Source organism: Saccopteryx leptura, chromosome 6, assembly GCF_036850995.1.
Source record: "Saccopteryx leptura isolate mSacLep1 chromosome 6, mSacLep1_pri_phased_curated, whole genome shotgun sequence".
NCBI classification, from domain to species: Eukaryota; Metazoa; Chordata; class Mammalia; order Chiroptera; family Emballonuridae; genus Saccopteryx; species Saccopteryx leptura.
The window spans coordinates 5,387,290-5,410,699 of record NC_089508.1 but is presented as its reverse complement, the minus strand read 5'-3'; the positions used below and the strand labels follow the sequence as shown (position 1 = coordinate 5,410,699).

General features: G+C 60.0%; 2 protein-coding genes across 9 annotated transcripts in view; one reads left to right on the top strand and one right to left on the bottom strand.

The window, feature by feature from the left end:
- The first annotated feature begins 1,899 nt into the window (after positions 1-1,899).
- SLC25A47 (solute carrier family 25 member 47) lies at positions 1,900-19,087 on the top strand. 6 transcript variants are annotated; one of them, XM_066344033.1, is made up of 7 exons: positions 1,900-2,011; positions 10,976-11,112; positions 13,768-13,816; positions 16,052-16,123; positions 16,739-16,921; positions 17,569-17,896; positions 18,170-19,087. In XM_066344033.1, exons 4-7 carry the CDS (start codon positions 16,106-16,108, stop codon positions 18,445-18,447), a joined length of 807 nt encoding a protein of 268 aa, XP_066200130.1. In that variant the 5' UTR covers positions 1,900-2,011; positions 10,976-11,112; positions 13,768-13,816; positions 16,052-16,105; the 3' UTR covers positions 18,448-19,087. The 6 variants fall into 6 exon arrangements, with proteins under 6 accessions (XP_066200130.1, XP_066200127.1, XP_066200125.1 ...); XM_066344030.1 differs by lacking the exon at positions 1,900-2,011 and having other exon boundaries at positions 10,992-11,112; positions 13,768-13,811; XM_066344028.1 differs by lacking the exons at positions 1,900-2,011; positions 10,976-11,112 and adding an exon at positions 11,458-11,654 and having other exon boundaries at positions 13,768-13,811.
- Positions 19,088-20,941: 1,854 nt separating this feature from the next.
- The window catches only part of WARS1 (tryptophanyl-tRNA synthetase 1), a 31,167-nt gene continuing 28,698 nt past the window's right edge, over positions 20,942-23,410 (bottom strand). For all 3 annotated transcript variants that reach the window (XM_066344025.1, XM_066344024.1, XM_066344027.1), the window contains 2 exons: positions 22,972-23,112; positions 20,942-21,882 (listed from right to left, as the gene is read on the bottom strand). In XM_066344025.1, the coding sequence (XP_066200122.1) occupies positions 21,721-21,882; positions 22,972-23,112 (303 nt within the window). In that variant the 3' untranslated portion in view covers positions 20,942-21,720. The remainder of the gene's footprint in view (positions 21,883-22,971; positions 23,113-23,410) is intronic.

The following is a 23,410-nucleotide window of genomic DNA, read 5'->3' as shown; positions in this document are numbered from 1 at the left end:
GAATCTGAGTACCTTAACAGGGCAGTAAGTGAAATTATTATGGAACAACTGAACAGTGCATGTGCCTTTCGTGCTAGCTTGGGGCAGGTTGCATGACCCCTTGTACAGTTGTAGATGTGAACAAAACCAACTCCATCTCTGCATCCCCAAGTTAAGTTTCCTACTGTGACCTCTAACCAGCCTCAGGGTCTTTAGCAAGCATGTCAACGCCTTCTAGTTGATGATTATCTGAATTTCTTAATATGTAGCCATGAATATTTTTGGGAGTAACTGGAGGGCGTGAGAACCAAAGATAAATGTCAAACTGGTAATAGTGTCAATTACAAGCAATCATCTGTCACAAGACCACCAGGAGGTAGGGCCCCTACATTACTGCATTCTTTGTCCCTTTGCCTGGTCGGTCATTAGTACCGGAGTTATACTCTAAAGACAATGCTGTAATAGGGGTCTGGTAGCCAAGAATAATCTGTGCAGAACCATCAGGTGGCCTGTTCTGCTCCGACCCAATCTTCCTGTAAGTCAATTACCCTGCAATAAATTCTGTTGTATTCTATGGAGTTGCCCTGTTGTCTTTCAGGCTGAAGATGCCTTCTGGTTATGGTGGCCGTGATACCTCTGCCCCTCCATCAGACAGTCGTCGCTCCCTGGGGGCTCATAGGAAGGGGCCCGGCCCCCTGGACACAGTCGGCACTCAGTAGTTGATCTGCTCCGTGGAGAGTTGCCCCGTTTGGCCGTCCCTGCCGGGACCCATGTGAGCAGTCTGGTGCAGGCGGCAGTGAGACCCTGCAGGCCTCCTGCTTCCGAACTTAGAGGTGGGGCTGGTTTGCAGGAAGCCAGTGTTCATTCAGGCTGGGGCTGGTTGGGTTTGGGGACAAAGGTCTAGTCTATGGGGAACAGTGTAAGGGTATTCTCTGGGGCAGGGAGGAAGGGGTGGAGACAGGCACAGGGAGAAGATGGAATCACTTGGGTGCTAAACCTAAAACCATGCTTCTCTTTGAAACCTCTGCCCGAACAGTGCGTGTTGCTTGCTGTCAGAGAGCTGTTCACTCAGGTGGTGCCCGGGCAGTGATGGCACGGGTCTGTGCCAGGTGTGGGAACAAGGCGGACTCTCCTCTGGCCGCCAGGGGCTCCCTGGCAGTTAGGGAGAGACCAGATAGGAAAGAACAAAGTCAATGCCAAGTCCGTGAGCTCGTGATGCCCACGTCCCCAGCCTGCGTTACTATGTCAGTGAGGGTTCTGTCTGTCCTGTTTCATTTCCTGAGGATAAAATTACAGCACAGAATGTGCTTGGTCCGACTCCTCGTGTCCCTGATAGCCCCAGACACCCCCTCCCAGGGGAGGGCCTCCTGCCTGGCTCTTCTCAGAGTCCAGCCTTTAAGGGGCAGAAGGGGTCCAAGGCCAGAGCAGCAGGATCACAGCGAGTGGGAAGGAAGTGTCACAAGGGGACCAGGAGTCAAGCCAGGTGACTGAGGTGTGGGATGGATTTGTTAGTTGATGCAGCTTGTATAACCTCTTCAAGCAGACAGGTTTGGTGTGGAAAACCAGGAAGACCAGCAGGAAGAGGAAGCTGCCTCTGTTCTGCCCCCCCTGCGATCTGCTGAAGTCAGTGAGGGAGGCTGTTTGGCCCGGGGGCAAGGCTGACGCGCAGGGTGCCACAGGGTGAGAGGGGTGCGGAGGGCGCAGAGGGCCGGGCCAAGGACTAGCTATTTGGACCAGGGAGTTAGGCTGTGCAAGGGACACTGTATGGGCGGGCAGGGTCCTGCTGTTCTAGAGCAAGACACTGGCTCTCTGCCTTCGACTGTCAACATCTTCGCAGGGAACGAAGAGAAGAGTTCATTTCTATAGTATTACACAGCACCGTGGCCTCTGTGAAGGAGAGAGTTAACTGAATGAATCAACTGAGGTACTGAAGGTTTACCTAAGGGCATATTCAACTGTCAGGACCAGTGAGGAAGAATTTTGGGCCCTCGAAGTTCCCCTGAAGGCTGCTAAAGATGCCGCAAGCGAGCAGGTGGGTGGCTTTGCGGTGAGGGGCTGGGACCAGCTGCTGGTGGGCGGCTGGGCCTGCGCCTGAGCTGGCCCTGCCAACACGCCTCTTTCTCCGGGGAATACACGTTCGCTGTGCGCCTGTCTCTGTGACCTACTCGTCCAGTCCACCCTGGAGGGGCCTGGCCCTCCCACTGAGCAAGTCTGAGCCTCCATGATGTGGAGGCCCTGGGACCACCTGGGATCAGCGCGCCCCTGTTCCAGTGGCCCCATGGCCCCCGGGACCCAGAAGTCTTTGACTTCACTTCTCTCTGATGAATTTAGCCCTGAAGTCACCACCACGCTAGGTCAGTTTCTTGCTTCTTCATTCGACTGGAAACGTTCAGTTTCCCCAGGGCTACCTGTCCTGGAGCACCGTGGGGCTCGCGCCTGTGTCCTCAGTGCCATTCCCAGCCCACTTGGCCTGGAGTAGGCCACGAGGCCAGAGGGAGGCCAGCTCTGCGCGAGGAGACGGCCAGAAACCCAAGATGGGCAGCAATATAAATAGATACTAGCAAATGCTGCCGGTCTAAAAATAGAACTAAGGGGGGTCTGCCTGGGGGCGTCCCTGACTGGCCAGAGGACCAAAGGGGTGGCCTCTAGCTGGGGTCAGGCCTGGTCAGGACAGGGGGGCTGGGCCGATGGAGCTCAGCCAAGTGTGTCGGACACAGTGCACACGTGCTGCGCATTCAGCTGTCCGTGCAGCAAGCAGGACTCATGGAGCCCACCCTCGGCGCCGGCCCTGGGCTGGCATGGGGGCCTGGCGTGAGCGGGCCTGACTGTGTCCTCTCCAGGGGATCCCACTGTCACACGCATGGGGGATGGCTGGATGAGCAAGGCGTCGCTGGCCAGCAGTCAGTGTTAAGAGGCATCTGAGGGCAGCCACCAGAGGGCAGTGGCCAGAGGAGGGCAGTGTGCCTTCGCCTGAACCCTGCGTGAGTTGGTAGGTGAGTTGGAGTTGGCACCATGGGGAAGCAAGAGTGGGTGAGGGAGTCAGGAGAAGGCAGAGAACGGCATGTCCTGAGCTCAGAGGCTTGTCACCGACACAGCAGGCAGGCCCCAGGGGAGCGTGGGGACAGGTGGAGAAAGGGGCAGCCACACGCTGGGATGTGCCGAGAAGGACATGGGTCCCTAAGTGCTGCTGTGGCAAGGTGTCCCAGACACACTGATAAGAATAGAAGCAGATCGCCAAAAGATTGGGGAGAACTGGAAGACAGGACACAGGCCCGGGCTGTGCAGCTCTCACTTTGCGTTGGCTGCATCTCTTCTGTCTGCTTTAAAAAAATAACTTGTACCCTGGCCAGTTGGCCCAGTGGTAGAGCATTGGCCTGGCGTGCAGGAGTCCCAGGTTCGATTCCCAGCCAGGGCACACAGGAGAAGCGCCCATCTGCTTCTCCACCCCTCCCCCTCTCCTTCCTCTCTGTCTCTCTCTTCCCCTCCCACAGCTGAGGCTCCATTGAAGCAAAGATGGCCCAGGCGCTGGGGATGGCTCTGTGGCCTCTGCCTCAGGTGCTAGAATGGCTCTGACTGCGGCAGAGCGACGCCCCAAGATGGGCAGAGCATCGCCCCCTGGTGGGCATGCCGGGTGGATCCCGGTCTGGCGCATGCGGGAGTCTGTCTGACTGCTTCTCCGTTTCCAACTTCGGAAAAATACAAAAAAAATAATAATAATTTGTAGCCTGACCAGGCAGTGGCACAGTGGATAGAGTGTCAGCCTGGGACACTGAGGACCCAGGTTTAAAACCCCAACATCACTGGCTTGAATGTGGACTTATCTGGCTTGAGCGTGGGGTCTCTGGCTTGAGTGTGGGATCATAGACATGACCCTATGGTCGCTGGCTTGAAGCCCAAGGTCGCTGGCTTGAACCCAAGGTCGCTAGCTTGAACAAGGGATCACTGGGTCTGCTGGAGCCCCCCGGTCAAGGCACAAATGAGAAGCAATCATTGAACAACTAAGGTGCCGCAACTCCTTAGTTATGCTTCTCATCTCTCTCCCATCCTGTCTATCCCTGTCTGTCTGTTTCTTTCCCTCTCTCTTGCAAAAAGAAATAATATAAAACTTGTAGTTACTTATTTTGTTATAAAATGTGAAAATGCATTTAGGAAGCATTATAAAGTGTGAAATGCAAATTCCTTCACGCACCTGGGCATGGCCCGAGCCCAGCGAGCCGGGCAGCGCCAGCGCCCCCTTCCCAGAGCCCTTTGTGCGGTCCAGCCTTGAGTTGTGTGATGTCCGTCTCCCTCTGGACGGCGGATCTTCCTTGCTTGGGCTGGGTGGGGCTGAACGTGGCGGGGCTCTAGTGTTGGTGGAAGCGACTGTAAGCAGGCCTGACTCGAATAATAATAACCCTTCCCACTGGGAGAGGCGGCCCCTGCAGGTGACCATGGGCTCTGTCTCCTGCCATCCATGTGAGACTCAGTGAGGTCACACCACTGACACTAGATCACACAGCTGGTGCTGCAGACAGCCAGAAGCCAAACCCAGCGTGATCATGCCCCTCACGCCATGGGAGGCTCTCTCTGGCTAAGATGCCACCTGCCCCTCAGAGGGCCTCTTGCTGTCTACTGAGTCAGATCAAGCTACGTGTGAGCAGCTGACTCGGCCCTAGGTCCATCCATCTGTCTGACCATCTATCATCCAACCATCCACTCATTCCCCATCCATCTATCTACTGATCCAACCATCCACCCACCCCACCCACCGACCCACTGATCTGTTCACTGTCTTTTTTTTTAAAGATTTTATTTATTCATTATAGAGAGGAGAGAGAGAGAGAGAGAGAGAGAGAGAGAGAAGGGAGAGGAGCAGGAAGCATCAACTCCCATATGTGCCTTGACCAGGCAAGCCCAGGGTTTTGAACTGGCAACCTCAGCATTTCCAGGTTGATGCTTTATCCACTGCGCCACCGCAGGTCAGGCTGTTCACTATCTTGTTTTTTCATGCATGTATTCATCGAGCCTTCCCACAGTGGCCGCCGAGTGCTCGGTGCTGTGTGCTTAGGGACCACTCTGGCATGCTTCTGCCTTCCGGAAGCTTACAGCTGAGGGGCGGGGGTGGGAGGGCAGACAGGGAGGAGAGACATTTAGACCTTTACAAAGCTGTCTAAACAGAGAGTGGCCTGTTTCCTGTTTTCTGCTGTGGAGAAGGGTAAGTTTGGGTGTGTTTGTTTGGGAGACAAAGGGCAGGTGAAACGTGGCTGCAGTGACCCAGAAAACATGCTTGTCTCAAATGTCACCTTGTTGGTCGACCTCTTCTTAACATGGCCTCCCCTAACGCCCCTCTCCCCTTTCTGCTTTGTGTCTCTCCTTGGCCCTTACCACCATCTGGCAGACCCTGTATATATATATTTTTAATTAACAAGGTTTTTAAAAAAGCTTATTGATTGCCTGACCAGGTGGTGGCACAGTGGATAGAGCATCGGACTGGGATGCCGAGGACTCAGGTTCGAGACCCGGAGGTCGCCAGCTTGAGCGCGGGCTCATCTGGTTTGAGTAAAGCTCACCAGCTTGGACCCAAGGTCGCTGGCTCGAGCAAGGGGTTACTCGGTCTGCTAAACAGCTAAAGGAACCATGGTTAAGGCACAGATGAGAAAGCAATCAGTGAACAACTAAGTGTTGCAACGAAAAACTGATGATTGATGCTTCTCATCTCTCTCCGTTCCTGTCTGTCTGTCCCTATCTGTCCGTCTCTCTGATTCTCTGTCTCTGTAAAAAAAAACCACCAAAAACAAACAAACAAAAAAACTTATTGATTGATTTGAGGGGGGGGGGGGGAGGGACAGACAGACAGATAGACAGACAGAAACATTGACCTATTTCTCTATGTGCCCTGACCAGGGAGCGGGGGATTGAACCAGCAATCTCTGCATATGGGGACAATGATCTAACCAAATGAGCTATCCGGCCAGGGCGACTCTGTATTTCTCTTGATTGTGTTGGTGTCCTCCTCACGCAGGGCAGAAGCTCCACGGGGCAGAGACATTTGTCTGTTTCTTGCTGGGGCCTGGGGCCTGGCCAGAGGCTTGTGGTGGGCCTGCAGTGTTTTTTGCCTGAGGGGAGGCGTGGGTGTGAGAGAGATGGTGCAGCTGGGAGCTGTGCGGCTGGAGAGTGAAAGTGGATCTGGACGTGACCTTCGGAGGTCTGACCGCAGGACGGAGGCCTCACTCCATGTGGGGCGCAGGAGGAAGGAATCCAGGGCAATCATGGGTCCCTCGCTCGGGTGCCAGGAGCGAGTGGCACTTACCGTGTTAGATGCTCTGCAGGAAACATGGGACTAAACAGTCCCCTGTTCTTTCAGTGAGACAGCCCTCTTCAAGATCCCTCATCATGCGAGGTACTGGCCTTCTACGTGTAGCATCTGCAATTCAACCCAAGCCCCAGCTATATTCACCCTGCTCATAATGGGCCTGTAACCTCCTTCCTTCTAGAACCTATGCTCTTATTAATGCAGTCTTTGCGTCTGGCTGGCCACTTTCACAGGGACCTGCCCAGAGCTTGCCCTTGGTGGTCCAGAGTGGTCACAGGTGTGAGGGGGCACAGAATGGTCAAGGGGCTTGCCCGAAGTTTCAGAGCTGGCAAAATCAATGGATCCAGGATTCGAACACAGGCAGCTTAGCTCTTAGCCAGACTGAGCTGCTTCTCTTGAAAATCTAGGACAGGAGCCTGGCCTGTGGTGCTGCAGTGGATAAAGCGTCAACCTGGAATGCTGAGGTCGCCAGTTAAAAACCCCAGGCTCGCCCAGTCAAGGCTCATATAGGAAGCAACTACTTTGAATTGATGCTTCCATTACCCCCCCTCTCAAAAAAAAAACACAACAAACCTTAAAATTTAGGACAGGAGTCCAGACAGGAATCAGAACTGGCCTTGGACGAGCCACATCCTGCCCTTTGCCCTCTGCCGTGGCAGCTGCCACGGGCAACCTGTGTCCCCCCTCACGAACGACTGGGCTGCTGCCAGTGACGCTGCCCTCTGTCAGCTCTCAGTCTGTCAGGGGCAGCCCGCAGATCCACCCACAGGGCTGCCTGCACCTGTGACGTCAACACTTGCCCTGGCCCCTGCCCTGCCAGGTTTCCGGTCAGGGGACACCGTGGGCAAATTCAGGGCCTCGGGGTTCCCCCTGGGCCACAGTGACTTCAAGGGATGAGTCCATGGGGACAGCCTCTGGTTGCAGCAGCTTCCCCTTCACGAGCGTCCTGGCTCAGTGGGAGGCCAGACTGCCGGTCCTCACACCATGCTGGGCGCTGGGACTGAGAAGGGGGCCAGGCGGGGTCCGGGCGCTGCAAGAGGAGAGAGGCGTGGGCACAGTGGGCACAGTGGGAGGGTGTGGGACAGAACGTGGGCACAGCGGGCACAGTGTGAGGGTGTGGGACAGAACGTGGACACAGCGGGCACAGTGTGAGAGTGTGGGACAGAACGTGGACACAGCGGGCACAGTGTGAGGGTGTGGGACAGAACGTGGGCACAGCGGGCACAGTGTGAGGGTGTGGGACAGAACGTGGGCACAGCGGGCACAGTGTGAGGGTGTGGGACATAACGTGGGCACAGCGGGCACAGTGGGAGGGTGTGGGACAGAACGTGGGCACAGCGGGCACAGTGGGAGGGTGTGGGACAGAACGTGGGCACAGCGGGCACAGTGGGAGGGTGTGGGACAGAACGTGGGCACAGCAGGCACAGTGTGAGGGTGTGGGACAGAACGTGGGCACAGCGGGCACAGTGGGAGGGTGTGGGACAGAACGTGGGCACAGCGGGCACAGTGGGAGGGTGTGGGACAACGTGGGCACAGCGGGCACAGTGGGAGGGTGTGGGACAGAACGTGGGCACAGCGGGAGGGTGTGGGACAGAACGTGGGCACAGTGGGAGGGTGTGGGACAGAACGTGGACACAGCGGGAGGGTGTGGGACAGAACATGGGCACAGCGGGCACAGTGTGAGGGTGTGGGACAGAACGTGGGCACAGCGGGCACAGTGGGAGGGTGTGGGACAGAACGTGGGCACAGTGGGAGGGTGTGGGACAGAATGTGGGCACAGTGGGAGGGTGTGGGACAGAACGTGGGCACAGCGGGAGGGTGTGGGACAGAACGTGGGCACAGCGGGCACAGTGTGAGGGTGTGGGACAGAACGTGGGCACAGCGGGCACAGTGGGAGGGTGTGGGACAGAACGTGGGCACAGCGGGCACAGTGGGAGGGTGTGGGACAGAACGTGGGCACAGCGGGAGGGTGTGGGACAGAACGTGGGCACAGCGGGAGGGTGTGGGACAGAACGTGGGCACAGCGGGCACAGTGTGAGGGTGTGGGACAGAACGTGGGCACAGTGGGAGGGTGTGGGACAGAACGTGGGCACAGCGGGCACAGTGGGAGGGTGTGGGACAGAACGTGGGCACAGTGTGAGGGTGTGGGACAGAACATGGGCACAGCAGGCACAGTGTGAGGGTGTGGGACAGAACGTGGGCACAGCGGGCACAGTGTGAGGGTGTGGGACAGAACGTGGGCACAGTGGGAGGGTGTGGGACAGAACGTGGGCACAGCGGGCACAGTGTGAGGGTGTGGGACAGAACGTGGGCACAGTGGGAGGGTGTGGGACAGAACGTGGGCACAGCGGGCACAGTGTGAGGGTGTGGGACAGAACATGGGCACAGCGGGCACAGTGTGAGGGTGTGGGACAGAACGTGGGCACAGCGGGAGGGTGTGGGACAGAACATGGGCACAGCGGGCACAGTGTGAGGGTGTGGGACAGAACGTGGGCACAGTGGGAGGGTGTGGGACAGAACATGGGCACAGCAGGCACAGTGTGAGGGTGTGGGACAGAACATGGGCACAGCGGGCACAGTGTGAGGGTGTGGGACAGAACGTGGGCACAGTGGGAGGGTGTGGGACAGAACGTGGGCACAGCGGGCACAGTGTGAGGGTGTGGGACAGAACATGGGCACAGCGGGCACAGTGTGAGGGTGTGGGACAGAACGTGGGCACAGCGGGAGGGTGTGGGACAGAACATGGGCACAGCGGGCACAGTGTGAGGGTGTGGGACAGAACGTGGGCACAGTGTGAGGGTGTGGGACAGAACGTGGGCACAGCGGGCACAGTGGGAGGGTGTGGGACAGAACGTGGGCACAGTGTGAGGGTGTGGGACAGAACATGGGCACAGCAGGCACAGTGTGAGGGTGTGGGACAGAACGTGGGCACAGCGGGCACAGTGTGAGGGTGTGGGACAGAACGTGGGCACAGCGGGCACAGTGTGAGGGTGTGGGACAGAACGTGGGCACAGTGTGAGGGTGTGGGACAGAACGTGGGCACAGCGGGCACAGTGGGAGGGTGTGGGACAGAACGTGGGCACAGTGTGAGGGTGTGGGACAGAACATGGGCACAGCAGGCACAGTGTGAGGGTATGGGACAGAACGTGGGCACAGCGGGCACAGTGTGAGGGTGTGGGACAGAACGTGGGCACAGCGGGCACAGTGTGAGGGTGTGGGACAGAACGTGGACACAGCGGGAGGGTGTGGGACAGAACATGGGCACAGCGGGCACAGTGTGAGGGTGTGGGACAGAACGTGGGCACAGCGGGCACAGTGGGAGGGTGTGGGACAGAACATGGGCACAGTGGGAGGGTGTGGGACAGAATGTGGGCACAGTGGGAGGGTGTGGGACAGAACGTGGGCACAGCGGGAGGGTGTGGGACAGAACGTGGGCACAGCGGGCACAGTGTGAGGGTGTGGGACAGAACGTGGGCACAGCGGGCACAGTGGGAGGGTGTGGGACAGAACGTGGGCACAGCGGGCACAGTGGGAGGGTGTGGGACAGAACGTGGGCACAGCGGGAGGGTGTGGGACAGAACGTGGGCACAGCGGGAGGGTGTGGGACAGAACGTGGGCACAGCGGGCACAGTGTGAGGGTGTGGGACAGAACGTGGGCACAGTGGGAGGGTGTGGGACAGAACGTGGGCACAGCGGGCACAGTGGGAGGGTGTGGGACAGAACGTGGGCACAGTGTGAGGGTGTGGGACAGAACATGGGCACAGCAGGCACAGTGTGAGGGTGTGGGACAGAACATGGGCACAGCGGGCACAGTGTGAGGGTGTGGGACAGAACGTGGGCACAGTGGGAGGGTGTGGGACAGAACGTGGGCACAGCGGGCACAGTGTGAGGGTGTGGGACAGAACGTGGGCACAGTGGGAGGGTGTGGGACAGAACGTGGGCACAGCGGGCACAGTGTGAGGGTGTGGGACAGAACATGGGCACAGCGGGCACAGTGTGAGGGTGTGGGACAGAACGTGGGCACAGCGGGAGGGTGTGGGACAGAACATGGGCACAGCGGGCACAGTGTGAGGGTGTGGGACAGAACGTGGGCACAGTGGGAGGGTGTGGGACAGAACATGGGCACAGCAGGCACAGTGTGAGGGTGTGGGACAGAACATGGGCACAGCGGGCACAGTGTGAGGGTGTGGGACAGAACGTGGGCACAGTGGGAGGGTGTGGGACAGAACGTGGGCACAGCGGGCACAGTGTGAGGGTGTGGGACAGAACATGGGCACAGCGGGCACAGTGTGAGGGTGTGGGACAGAACGTGGGCACAGCGGGAGGGTGTGGGACAGAACATGGGCACAGCGGGCACAGTGTGAGGGTGTGGGACAGAACGTGGGCACAGTGTGAGGGTGTGGGACAGAACGTGGGCACAGCGGGCACAGTGGGAGGGTGTGGGACAGAACGTGGGCACAGTGTGAGGGTGTGGGACAGAACATGGGCACAGCAGGCACAGTGTGAGGGTATGGGACAGAACGTGGGCACAGCGGGCACAGTGTGAGGGTGTGGGACAGAACGTGGGCACAGCGGGCACAGTGTGAGGGTGTGGGACAGAACGTGGGCACAGTGGGAGGGTGTGGGACAGAACGTGGGCACAGCGGGCACAGTGGGAGGGTGTGGGACAGAACGGGCTGTGACTGGTGTTTGTGCTGCTTCCAGGAGGCGCTGGCCAGCTCCCCAGGGCCAGGCAGCAGTGGCCCATCGTCCCCACACCCTCCCTGCCAACGGGAGCCCTTGAGGACCGGGCCTGGGCCTTCCTTGCCTCCGTGCAGCCTCGGGTTGGAGAGTGTAGTTGAGTAAGTGAGGCACACTGAGGGTTCCCTGGGCAGGAACAATTCCAGGGAAGTCAGGGAGGCCCAAGGACGTGCATGAGGCCCGAGCTGGGGCTTGGACGGACAGAGACATCGTAGCCCGGTCCCTGGACCTCCCAGGAGGTGTCTGGACGTGGTCTGGGGCCCAGGCCTGCAGGTGCTGTGGACCGTGGTTGTGTTTCTGGAGAGTGTGGCAGTGCCTGTGACCTCTCCCACACTTCCTCAGAGCTGGGTCCTGAGGGCACTGGCACAGAGGGTGTTTGGGGGTGGGGTGGGAGGGAGTCCAAGTGGGCATTGACCTGCCCGCTTCCCAGCACAACCTCTGCCTTCTGGGCACTGGTCAGCAGGCTCCTGCTTCCAGTCCCCTGCCCTCCAGCGCAAGTATTTAAGGCCAGAGAGGAGCTGACCAGGAGCTGTGAAGACCTCTCTGGTGGTGACAGTGGGCAAACTGACCTCAGACAGGGAGATCCCAGGGCCTTCCTCACCACCCACATTGTCCATGGATTTTGTTGCTGGAGCCATTGGAGGTGACAAACAGGGGCCACAGGGCTTCATAGGGGACTGCTGCTCCCGGGAGGAACTGGGGTATTCTCTGGCCTGGGGGGCGGCCTCTGGCAGACATGGGGTTTGAAGAGTCACTGCCGAAGTGGCCCGGACCCGGTGTGGGCCGTGGGTGTTAGGTACCGGGAGGACAGAGCTGGTTCCCGGGAGAGCAGGCCACAATGGCGGGCCAGGGGCAGGTGGAGAGGTCGGGGTGGCGGGGGCAGTCTGCGCTGGCCGGGGGGGCACAGCTGGGAGGCTGAGGGGCCGTTCCAGGAGTGGGGTGGGGTGGCCGGGGGCAGAGGGTGGTTGCAGGCTGGGAGGGACCCCCACAGAGAGGGCAGGCCAAGCAGCGGAAAGGACGGGGCTTTGGGAGAGGGCGGGCAGCGAGGACGGAACACTGCCCGGCAGCCATGGGCGGAGGAGGGGAGGGCCCGGCCGAGCCTCAGCCGCACCTACCTGCCGGCTGTGTGCCATCCTGCTCTCGCTGGGCCCAAGGACTGTTTTCACTTCTGGGAAAAGGGCTCATTGTGAAAGACTGACCCAGATAGATAACTGGCCCACTGGGAAACAGGCTCGGGCGAGCTCCGGCCCCCCCCAGCCGCCCACCCTGCAGGCTGTGGAGGCTCTTTTGGGTGGGAACCTTTGGCCTTGCTTCCCGTCTGGACCAGCAGTGGCCTCCTGGCCTGTACTTCTGGGAACAGCAGTGCTGAGCCGGCCGACCAGGGCCCTGGCCCCGTCAGGGGCTTGCTGAGGCTCCACTGTGCACAGGGCCTGAGCCCGGCTGCTGCCCATGACGTCAGCCCCCTTAGGAGGAGGCTCAGAAAAGGGGCTTGCCGTGCCCAAGATCACACAGCCAGGAAGGGCCCCTGAGCCCTTCACCTTCCCTCCAGAGCCACAGGTGGGCCGGGCTCCTGCTCTGTGCCGGGCTCTGGGTCACGAGGACCAGATGTGGGTCTTGTCCTTGAGGGACTTTAGTGTTGCAGGCAGAGATGGCATGCTGTGGAACTCGCAGCAAAGCCGTGTGACAAGGGCTCTGATCAACACGCTTCCTGTCACGGAGGCAGCCCAGAGTATAGTGGTGAGAGAGGGCTCCAGGGAGGAGGTGATGCTGTGGGCTTTCATGGATGAGTAGGAGTTTGCTGAGGTGTATGTGAGAGTCAAGGAGGGTAATTCTACCCAAGTCAGTCAGTCTATTTTATTTTTATTTTTTTAGAGAGAGGCAGGGAAAGAGAGACAGAGAGACAGGAACATCGGGCTGTTCCTGTGTGTGCCCTGACCAGGGATTGAACCAGCAACCTTGTCGTTTCTGGACGAGGCTTTAACTGACTGAGCTAACTGGCCAGGGCCCAAGTCCGTCAATCTTTTGCTTTATTCTATTCTATTCTATTCTATTCTATTCTATCCTATTCTATTCATTCATTCATTCATTCATTCGGTTCTTTCATTCATGCATATTTATGGAGTCCTGGGATACAGAGTAAATAGGGCCCAGCCCCCACTCCCCATGCATTATTGTCCTCAGATGTCCCCCACACCCCCATCCTCAGGGACCTGCCTGCTTACTCTCTGGCTTCCCCATGACAGTGCTGGGCTGGGATACTGCGTCTGTGGTGTCAGGAAAGGAGATAGAAACAGGGTGGTGGCACCCAGCCCTCTTTGCTGGGGGGCGGAGGACCCTGGTCCAGGAAGCCTTGCATCCTTTCCTGTCCCCCACAAACTCGTGGTTCCAGGCAACCCTTCCCGGAGCCCTGGGGTGACTGGGCTCCCCACCTCCCAGACTTTGCTGGAGCTGTGTCTCCATCACGCCCCCCACAAACCCTTCATCTGGCCCGAGGACGGCCAGCTCGTCAGACCAGAAGATCTCTCAACACCTGACGCCAAGGGCAGGCTGACTAGCGTCCTCGGCTTTCAGGACCAGGCACCTGAGGGCGGAGACTGAGGGAAGGAGAAATGGCTGGCAGCTTGTCAGGAGTCACTCTGAGCCTCCGTTTCCTCATCTGCTCCCCCGTCGACGAGACAGAGTGGACGAGGAGTGTGGGTCTGCTCCCTACCGGCCCGGCCCCGCTGGCCTCACCCGGTCCTCTGGTTTCCTTGCAGGCACCTGTGGTGTTGCTGTGGGCTACCCCCTGGACACAGTGAAGGTGTGGTAAGAGTCAGGCCCCGCCCCCCCAGAGCCCCACTCAGGACACCCTGTGCTGTGGGCTACCCCCTGGACACAGTGAAGGTGCGGTAAGAGTCAGGCCCTGCCCCCCCAGAGCCCCGCTTAGGCCCCCCTGTGCTGTGGGCTACCCCCTGGACACAGTGAAGGGGCAGTAAGAGTCAGGCCCCCCCCCAGAGCCCCACTCAGGACACCCTGTGCTGTGGGCTACCCCCTGGACACAGTGAAGGTGCGGTAAGAGTCAGGCCCTGCCCCCCCCCCCAGAGCCCCACTCAGGACACCCTGTGCTGTGGGCTACCCCCTGGACACAGTGAAGGTGCGGTAAGAGTCAGGCCCTGCCCCCCCCCCCCAGAGCCCCACTCAGGACACCCTGTGCTGTGGGCTACCCCCTGGACACAGTGAAGGTGCGGTAAGAGTCAGGCCCTGCCCCCCCCCCCAGAGCCCCACTCAGGACACCCTGTGCTGTGGGCTACCCCCTGGACACAGTGAAGGTGCGGTAAGAGTCAGGCCCTGCCCCCCCCCCCAGAGCCCCACTCAGGACACCCTGTGCTGTGGGCTACCCCCTGGACACAGTGAAGGTGCGGTAAGAGTCAGGCCCCCCCCCCCCCCAGAGCCCCACTTAGACCACCCTGTGCTGTGGGCTACCCCCTGGACACAGTGAAGGTGCGGTAAGAGTCAGGCCCCGCCCCCCCCCCCAGAGCCCCACTCAGGACACCCTGTGCTGTGGGCTACCCCCTGGACACAGTGAAGGTGCGGTAAGAGTCAGGCCCCCCCCCCAGAGCCCCACTTAGACCACCCTGTGCTGTGGGCTACCCCCTGGACACAGTGAAGGTGCAGTAAGAGTCAGGCCCCGCCCCCCCCCAGAGCCCCACTCAGGACACCCTGTGCTGTGGGCTACCCCCTGGACACAGTGAAGGTGCGGTAAGAGTCAGGCCCCCCCCCAGAGCCCCACTTAGACCACCCTGTGCTGTGGGCTACCCCCTGGACACAGTGAAGGTGCGGTAAGAGTCAGGCCCCTCCCCAGAGCCCCACTCAGGACACCCTGTGCTGTGGGCTACCCCCTGGACACAGTGAAGGTGCGGTAAGAGTCAGGCCCCCCCCCCCAGAGCCCCACTCAGGACACCCTGTGCTGTGGGCTACCCCATGGACACAGTGAAGGTGCGGTAAGAGTCAGGCCCCCCCCCCAGAGCCCCACTTAGACCACCCTGTGCTGTGGGCTACCCCCTGGACACAGTGAAGGTGCGGTAAGAGTCAGGCCCTGCCCCCCCCCCAGAGCCCCACTCAGGACACCCTGTGCTGTGGGCTACCCCCTGGACACAGTGAAGGTGCGGTAAGAGTCAGGCCCTGCCCCCCCCCCCCCAGAGCCCCACTCAGGACACCCTGTGCTGTGGGCTACCCCCTGGACACAGTGAAGGTGTGGTAAGAGTCAGGCCCCGCCCCCAGAGCCCCGCTTAGGCCCCCCTGTGCTGTGGGCTACCCCCTGGACACAGTGAAGGTGCGGTAAGAGTCAGGCCCCGCCCCCAGAGCCCCACTCAGGACACCCTGTGCTGTGGGCTACCCCCTGGACACAGTGAAGGTGCGGTAAGAGTCAGGCCCCCCCCCCCCAGAGCCCCACTTAGACCACCCTGTGCTGTGGGCTACCCCCTGGACACAGTGAAGGTGCGGTAAGAGTCAGGCCCCCCCCCCCAGAGCCCCACTTAGACCACCCTGTGCTGTGGGCTACCCCCTGGACACAGTGAAGGTGCGGTAAGAGTCAGGCCCCCCCCCCCAGAGCCCCACTCAGGACACCCTGTGCTGTGGGCTACCCCCTGGACACAGTGAGGGTGTGGTAAGAGTCAGGCCCCCCACCCAGAGCCCCACTCAGGACCCCCTGTGCTGTGGGCTACCCCCTGGACACAGTGAAGGTGCGGTAAGAGTCAGGCCCTGCCCCCCCCCAGAGCCCCGCTTAGGCCACCCTGTGAGTCCCCCGTGCCCCGCCCATGGCCAGAGGAGCTTTTCAGCATGCTACTCAGACCCAGCCCTCCTCCCATCCTCGGGTCTGTCTGTCCCTCTTCTTCAGCCTGGGTGTCTGCTGTCTCCTCTTAGATGGGCCTCACTGTCCCCGCTCTGTCCACTGTCAGCATGGCTGGGACAATCGAAGAGTTGGCTCTTCCCTCCCCCAGGGCCTGCTGACCTTGCCCCAGGCCTGGAGCTACCCCTTCCTGAAGCCTGCTTCTCCCACAGGTCAGGATCCAGACGGAGCCCAAGTACACAGGCATCTGGCACTGCATCCGGGACATGTATCGCCGAGAGCGGGTAGGCCTGGGGCCAGGGTACCGGGCAGGGGATGTCCTAGCCTCGGTCCCCAGGCCTGCCACTCACCACTGAGCCTCGGTTTGCTCACCTTCCCAATGGGAACAACTGTACCAACCTCCTGGATTTCTCTGAGGCCCAGAGCTGGGGTGTCCAGCACACAGGGGGTGTTTAGAATGAGGTCTTACTCCCAGAAGAGGGTCTGGAGGTGGTGCTTCAGGCCTTTGAGGTTCTGGGGTGGGGACATGTGTTTGCATTTCTGTCCCCTTCAGAATGGGCACCAGCATTGCTGGGTGTTGTTAGGTCCCCAGGGTCTAGGTCAGAGACCTGTCCAGAGGAGGGACACAGGGACATTTTCCACAGTGAAGTTGGGACTTGGTGCTAGCGTGCTAATTCACCCTCCTCCTCATCAAATAGCTGCCCTGGGTCCAGCCTGGCCCTCTGTCTCTTCAGCTCCTCATCACAACCTCTCAAGTTGAGTATTATGATCCCCATTTTATAGCTCAGGACACTGAGGCCCTAGGCAGTAAGTAAAGTCCCACAGTCAGGGAGGGCCAGACTCCTGGCCAGACCTCCGGCCTGACTTGGGCCCTTGGGTCCTGTCGCCCTGCCCACCAGGTGTGGGGCTTCTACAGGGGCCTCTCGCTGCCCGTGTGCACGGTGTCCCTCGTCTCGTCCCTGTCCTTCGGCACCTACCGCCACTGCCTCACGCACATCTGCCGGTTCCGGTACGGCAGTGCCGACGCCAAGCCCACCAGGACCGACATCACCCTCTCGGGGTTCACCTCTGGCCTTGTTCGTGTGAGTGGGGGCCTGGGAGCACCGGAGTGGGGGAGGCTGGGAGGGCCTGAGAGGTCCCCCAGCCCAGAAGGCAGGGACGCTGAGGCTCAGTGCAGGCAGAGTGGGTGGAGGCGGGGAGACCATGGGGAGGACTCAGCTGACGCTTGTTAGCTAAGGGAACTGGAGGACGTTAGGGAGCCTCTCTGAACTTCTGATTCTTCGTCAGTGAGGGCGTCATGGTGAGGATTAAGCGAGGTCATATGTAAAGACCCCAGCACAGAGTCTGACAGGTATGAGCACCCATGAAATGGCAAATGACATTACTAGTAATGTCATGTTACATATTAACTTTATTAAATACTTACATTGTTTTATTTTTCTTACATTGAACATTTGATTAACTAAATAATACATTACTATGTCACTAACATATTAATTATGTAGTTAAGTGCTTTCATGACCCAGAGTCGCATTTACCCGACACCTCTGTGCGGAGGCAGCTCCGGGTGGGCCGAGCGTGCAGTGGAAGGGAACGCTGCTCCACGGGGCCCTGGGCTAGCCCGGAGCTTCGGGGGCCCAGGTTGCCCGCTGTCACCACGGGGAGGCCGGGGCCAGGGGCGTGCGGGCAGTGCCGGCATCGCCTCACCGCTGCTGCGTGTCTGCTCCAGGTGTTCCTGACCTCGCCTGCCGAGGTGGCCAAGGTCCGCCTGCAGACGCAGACGCAGACGCAGACGCAGCAGAGGCGGAGATCCTCGGCCTCGTGGCCCTCGGGGGCACCCCCCGTGTGTCCTGTGCCCCCTGCAGGTCCGGCACCTGGGCCCAAGTACCGTGGGCCACTGCACTGCCTGGCCACGGTGGCCCGTGAGGAGGGGCTGCAGGGCCTCTACAAGGGCAGCGTGGCGCTGCTCCTCCGGGACGGCCACTCCTTCGCCACCTACTTCCTGTCCTACTCCATCCTCAGCGAGTGGCTGACCCCCAGCGGCCACAGCCAGCCAGGTGAGCGGGCCGGGGCCTGGGAGGTGGCGCAGGCCCAGCTGGTGGGAGTTAAGTCGTGTGGCACCCTGTCCCCCAGTGCCTCCCAGGGCGGGGACCTCTGCACTGCCCTCAGCACCGAGGGTCAGGACAGACCCGCTCGGTGTGGCCTCGGACGAGTGATGGTGGTGGACTGACTCCATTCCGGCTAGGCCTGCCCTGGGTGCCCACCCCCTCGCTTCTGGGGCCTGAATCTGCTTCCGGTCAAGGTGCTCACTGCTGGTTCCCCTCCTGCAGATGTCTTGGGGGTGTTGGTGGCCGGTGGCTGCGCAGGGGTCCTGGCCTGGGCCGTGGCCACCCCCATGGACGTGATCAAGTCGCGCCTGCAGGCGGACGGGCAGGGCCAGCAGCGCTACAGGGGCCTCCTGCACTGTGTGGTGACCAGTGTGCGGGAGGAGGGGCCGCGGGTCCTTTTCAAGGGGCTGACGCTCAACTGCTGTCGTGCCTTCCCCGTCAACATGGTGGTCTTTGTCGCCTACGAGGCTGCACTGCGGCTCACCCGGGGCCTGCTCTAGTAGCTGGTCCCACCGTCCCCGTGGTCGGTCCACCAGCAGCTAACGGAGGTCGTAGTAGCTGGAAGAGGCAAAGGAAGTGTCCCCACTGGGTCGCCACCCAGGACATCCAGGAGCCACTCCAAAGACAGTCAGCTGCAGCCAGGCTTGGCTTGCTCAGCTCCAGACCAGAGAAGGTCAGGGGGCCCGTCTGTCACCAGCCTGCGGCTGGCCCGAGGCTCACGAGCCAGGGAGGAGCGGCCTGTGGAATGAGTACATCCGTCTCACGGAGTCGTGGGTGCACATGCTCAGTTGTTCATTCCAGCCTCCCTGTGGCCTCTCCCCACCACCTGAGTCTCCAGGGCACCCCTGCGTCCACATCACCACTATTGACTCAGCTGTCCTCTTGGCCAGCCCCTACCCCCGCCCCTACTCAGCTCTCCGTTCTCCGCTGCTGTGTAGGGAGACTCTTCACCCACTGTCCCTTACATGCAGCTCAGCTGCCCCCCATCCCGACGGGACCCCGCCTGGGTTCTGGCATCAGGCTGCTGGGGGTGCACTGCCAGCCGGCCGGGGCAAGCTGGAGAGGGCGGGTCATGCACCCTCACTCTGCCTGTAGACTCGGAGCAGGACTGTTACAATTAAACACTTCTGGAGATGTTCAGTGTGGCTGCTCTGTGGTCTAGTGACCTGCGTCCCTGCCTTCCACTCACCCTCAGAAGCCAAGCCCTCCAGACCTGTGACCAGCGCTCCCACTGTGCGCCTGGGCAGTGCGGCCCAGCCCAGCGCTCTGGCTGGCTCTGCTCTCGGCCTTTGGGGCTGGGGGGCTGGCCTGTGGGCTGAGCCTCACCACAGCATTCAGCACCACACCTGCTCTCCTCACCACCCCATCTCAATTCTGTCCCCTTTCTGAGCAAAGCCGGGTTCTGGCCGGTTCCACTGAGCTGCCTGGCCTTGGCACTGCCCAGACTCTAGGCTGTGAGCCATCTGGCCATGGTGTGTTGTGAACACTGCTTGGTGCCAGGCGCCTCACACAGCTTGTCACGACAGCCTGACGCCAGGTGAGGAAACAGCTCAGGGAGGAAGCTGGGTTGGCTCACAGCCACAAAGCAGGCCCCATTCGCCTTCCAGGGACAGGAGCCATTGTCGGCCACTGGGGGTTAGTGCTGACAGGTGAGACAAACCTGTTGGTCCCTACTACCGCAGCCCTCTGGTGAAGCCAGCCAACTCCTGCTTGGACTACACCCACTCCCTCCCAGACAGCGGCCTTGACCATGTCTTTGGACAGAACTTCTCCGTTGTTGCGGAACACTTTCCTATTCCCAGAACTCATGGGTGGACCGCCTCGTCCTGGTCTGCGCCAGTCAGACTGAGCAAACATTCGCTGACACCCTGTGCTCTGTAGGAATGCCCTTCCCCCTCCTCTGCCTGGCTGACTCCCCACCTTAGACATCACCTCCTCCAGGAAGCTCCCCCTGCCTGACCGCCAGGCTGCTTTTGGTGTCTGTGGCTCGGCTCCCACAGGGCCCTGGTGCACTGCCTGGTTACTCATCCCCTCCCCCCTCCTGAGACCGGGAACTACCAGGGGCAGCATGTGTCTGACTTGAAAAGTATCCAGTGCAGGGCCTGGCCCCTAGCAGGTGCCCAGGGGTGTGGACTGAGGGAAGGGATGAGAGTGAATGAAGTCCTGAGCATTTCCTGGATGCTCATGCAGCCTGGAGTTAAGATGCTAAGGATGCTCTGGCCAGGTGCTGGGAAAAGGGTGTCAGCCGATAAAACGTCTTTATAATCCATCCAAATGCCGACCCCATGCCCGTTTTTGGCAACAAGACCACTAGAGTGCCCGCTTGCTGCAGCCCTGGCAGGAGTTACTGGCCGGTGGAGGGCTGGATCACGGGCCACCCAGCAGCTGATTGCTGGGAGCCTGCACCTCATTGCCACAGGGCTCCCGGGGCTGTGCTGCCTCCCCACTTACACCCCCAGCTGAGACCTCAGTGGACTCACGGCCATCCACGGAGGCCCCACAGCGTGGCAGCAGGCTCAGCACTGGGCCTGAAGCGAGGCCTCTGTCCCTGCTCAAACTCCAGACAACGTAGCCACACAGGCGGGACCTAAGGAGGTTTACACCGCGTGACCCGCGGGCAGCGCACTCAGGGGTGGGCCCTGTGCCTTCACAGAGGGCTCTCCCTGGGCTGTCACCCTGCTTTCCCAACTACACGAGTGCAGGAGTACACGACTCCCACGGCCACGCCCCTGTGGGCCTCGGGGCTGCTGCGTGCTCTAGCCATGTCCACCCGCCCGGGTCCGGGCGGGGCACTGCTCTGCGCCAGTCAAGTGTGCAGACAAAAGCGTCTGCAAAGGTAACAGACCCCCGCACCTGGCAGGGCGGGAGCGAAGCGGCCCCTGGTTCTTGCGCAGGCCTATCCGGAGGGAGCAGCGTCAGTAGGTTTGGGAAAGGGGGTGCGATATTTAGAAAACGTGCGGCCTGCAGCTGAGTAAATGAACTGGAAAGAGGCTCCCACAAAGACCCAGTTTAATGAAAGTGGCCACTCTGGCTGACACTCGGTGTTAAGAGCAGCGTTCAAGCTGGGGGGTGGGGGGCTCTGCCGTGTGCCGCACAGCTACTAGCTAGCGGCTTTTTCCGGGTGCGGGGCAGCCGGGCTGAAATACTCTGTGCCCATTGCACTCCCCCACCTCGGTTTCCCGAGCGCTGTTTAGTTTTAGAATACCAGCATCTGGATTCCAGATGTACACTCACAGACTACACAGGCTCTGCCACCAGCAGGCTTGAGGAATCTGTTTGGAATTGGAGGTTTTCAAATGCAAGTCCTCTCCTGGGCCAGAACAGGCCGGCCCATGAACCACGCCCCAGGCCCTGTGTCCTGGGGGGCTGCCTTGTGGGAGAGACCCCAGCGGGACTCACCCTGCACCCAGGCAGCTCACAGGGTTGGTTTTTTTTTTTTTAATTTATTGATTTTAGACAGGAAGAGAGAGAGAGAGAAACACTGGTTTGCTGTTCCACTCATCCATGCATTCATTGTTGATTCCTGTATGTGCCCCGACCAGGGACTGAACCTGTAACCATGGAGCCATCAGGATGACATTCCAACTGCACTACCCGGCCAGGGCTCATAGGGCTTTGTCCTCAAGAGACAGAAGGGATGACACTCACAGGAAGAAACGGTATTGACAGACAGGCCCAGTAAGTGCTGTGGGCAGAGCCTAAGTGGAGCAGTGATTCAGTTGGCTGGGGTTATTGGTAAGCTGTTTCTTCACGTGCAGATGTAACACGGGGCATTACTGAAAGTCGTAGAACAGCTTTCGGGGAGTCATGAACTCTTTGGCTATCTCGTCCGTGACCTCCTTGCGCCGGGCCTGATGCTCCGCGATCAGGGGCTGCAGGACCTCTATGAGCTCCTTCTTGAGCTCGCCGGTGAGCATGTCCCCGCTGGTGTAATCCTGCGGAAGGAGACGGCCCCATGAGAACTGGCTCCGCCCCCACAGGGCGTGCTCAGACAGTAACCTGTACTTACACCAGGGGTTTTCAACCGCTGGCCGGTGCCAATCTGCGGGTTGAAACAGTTTTAAACTACATTTTTCTGAAAATGATGGCACTCGGCCCTGACGAGCGGCTCTGACTTGCCTTCTCGCCGTCCAAGCATCGAGGGGGGTGTGGCCTCCCGGCCCGCAGGTGGGAGCCGGGACTCCAGCTCCGAGCCCGCGGAACAAGCAGCGGCTTCCCCCGGCCTCACTGGCTTCTACAAAATCTTTGCTGAATCTTTCTCATTTTCTGACTGTAAACGTAACACGTACTCACGGAACACGCTTAACGAAGCACCTAAACACAGAGCAGCCGCAAGGCCCGTCTGCCCCGAGGCAGGGCCACCGCCAACATTTCGGTGGATTCTTAGATATTTTTCTCTCAGCGCAGTGACCGCATGGCATCTCCACTATGGAACCTCTTATCACCACGGTAGGCGGATGATCCCGTGTTTCTAAGACCCTCCCTCCCGCACGCATCTGTCCTGTGACAGTCCCTCGTTAGCACTGCTTCCGCTGTCCAGCCTGTCCTGAACTTCGGCTGTTACCACGTGAACGTCTCTGCACGGGGAGCGCTTTCTGAACCAAGGTCCCTCCGTGGGAGAGAGTCCAGGAACTGGAAACCTGAGGCCAAGCTGTGCACGCCCTTTGGGTTCTCCATACAGCGGCCAAGCTGCTCCCGGAGAGGCCCGGGGGGACACTCAGCTCCCCTGGGGGACAGGAAACATCTGGCTCCCAATCGCCCCAGCAACAAACCCTGCTCACTGGCCAGGGGGCTGCCTTCACTCCTGCTGCTCTGATGATAGTAAGATCAAACCCTTGTGTGTGCCTGCTGAGTAAGTGGCCACTGGCATTTTCTCTTGTGTGAATATGTGGTCAGGAGGTTTCTTGGCATGTGCTTACAAAGCCATTACCTTACTCCATTTTCATGTCCTGGGCCCAGGCCCCAGGGAAGCTCCGACCACCCTACCCCGCCGCCGCTGCCAGAGCCCCGGGGCCCCGCCTCACCTTCCTGATCTGCTCCAGCTTGTCATCATCCTCAAGGAAGAAGGTCAGGTACATGAAGGACACGTCCACGTCACAGTTGCCCCCAAATTGCTTGTGCTCCTCGATGGTGTCTCTGCCTCCAGAAAACGCGTGCTTGTTGATCTGCACCAGCAAGAGACGCAGAAACGCTAGCCGGTTCCGGCTCTCCGGCGGGAGCACACGTGCTGGAAGCCAGGCCAGCGACAGCATCTGCCTGTCAGATCCTGCCGGAAGGGAGGCGGGGGCTCCAGGACGGTGGGAGGAGCCCCACACGGCTCCTCCCTGCCAAGCCAGGATTCCAGCCTCCGTGGGGCTCACTGCAGGGAGCGGGGAAAGGAAGGTGGTCTCGCTTTGTGACCCCCACTTCCCAGAGACAAGAATAGAGTCAGGAAAGCTGAAATTTGGGGGAAATGTCCTAAAG

What these genes read in the sequence shown, in the direction of transcription:
- SLC25A47 (XM_066344028.1), top strand. Translation starts at nt 11,627, where the DNA reads ATGGATTTTGTTGCTGGAGCCATTGGAG. An exon ending in TGTTGCTGGAGCCATTGGAG is followed by an intron (nt 11,655 to 13,767) that starts GTGACAAACAGG and finishes GTTTCCTTGCAG; the next exon opens with GCACCTGTGGTGTTGCTGTG. An exon ending in TCACCTCTGGCCTTGTTCGT is followed by an intron (nt 16,922 to 17,568) that starts GTGAGTGGGGGC and finishes TGTCTGCTCCAG; the next exon opens with GTGTTCCTGACCTCGCCTGC.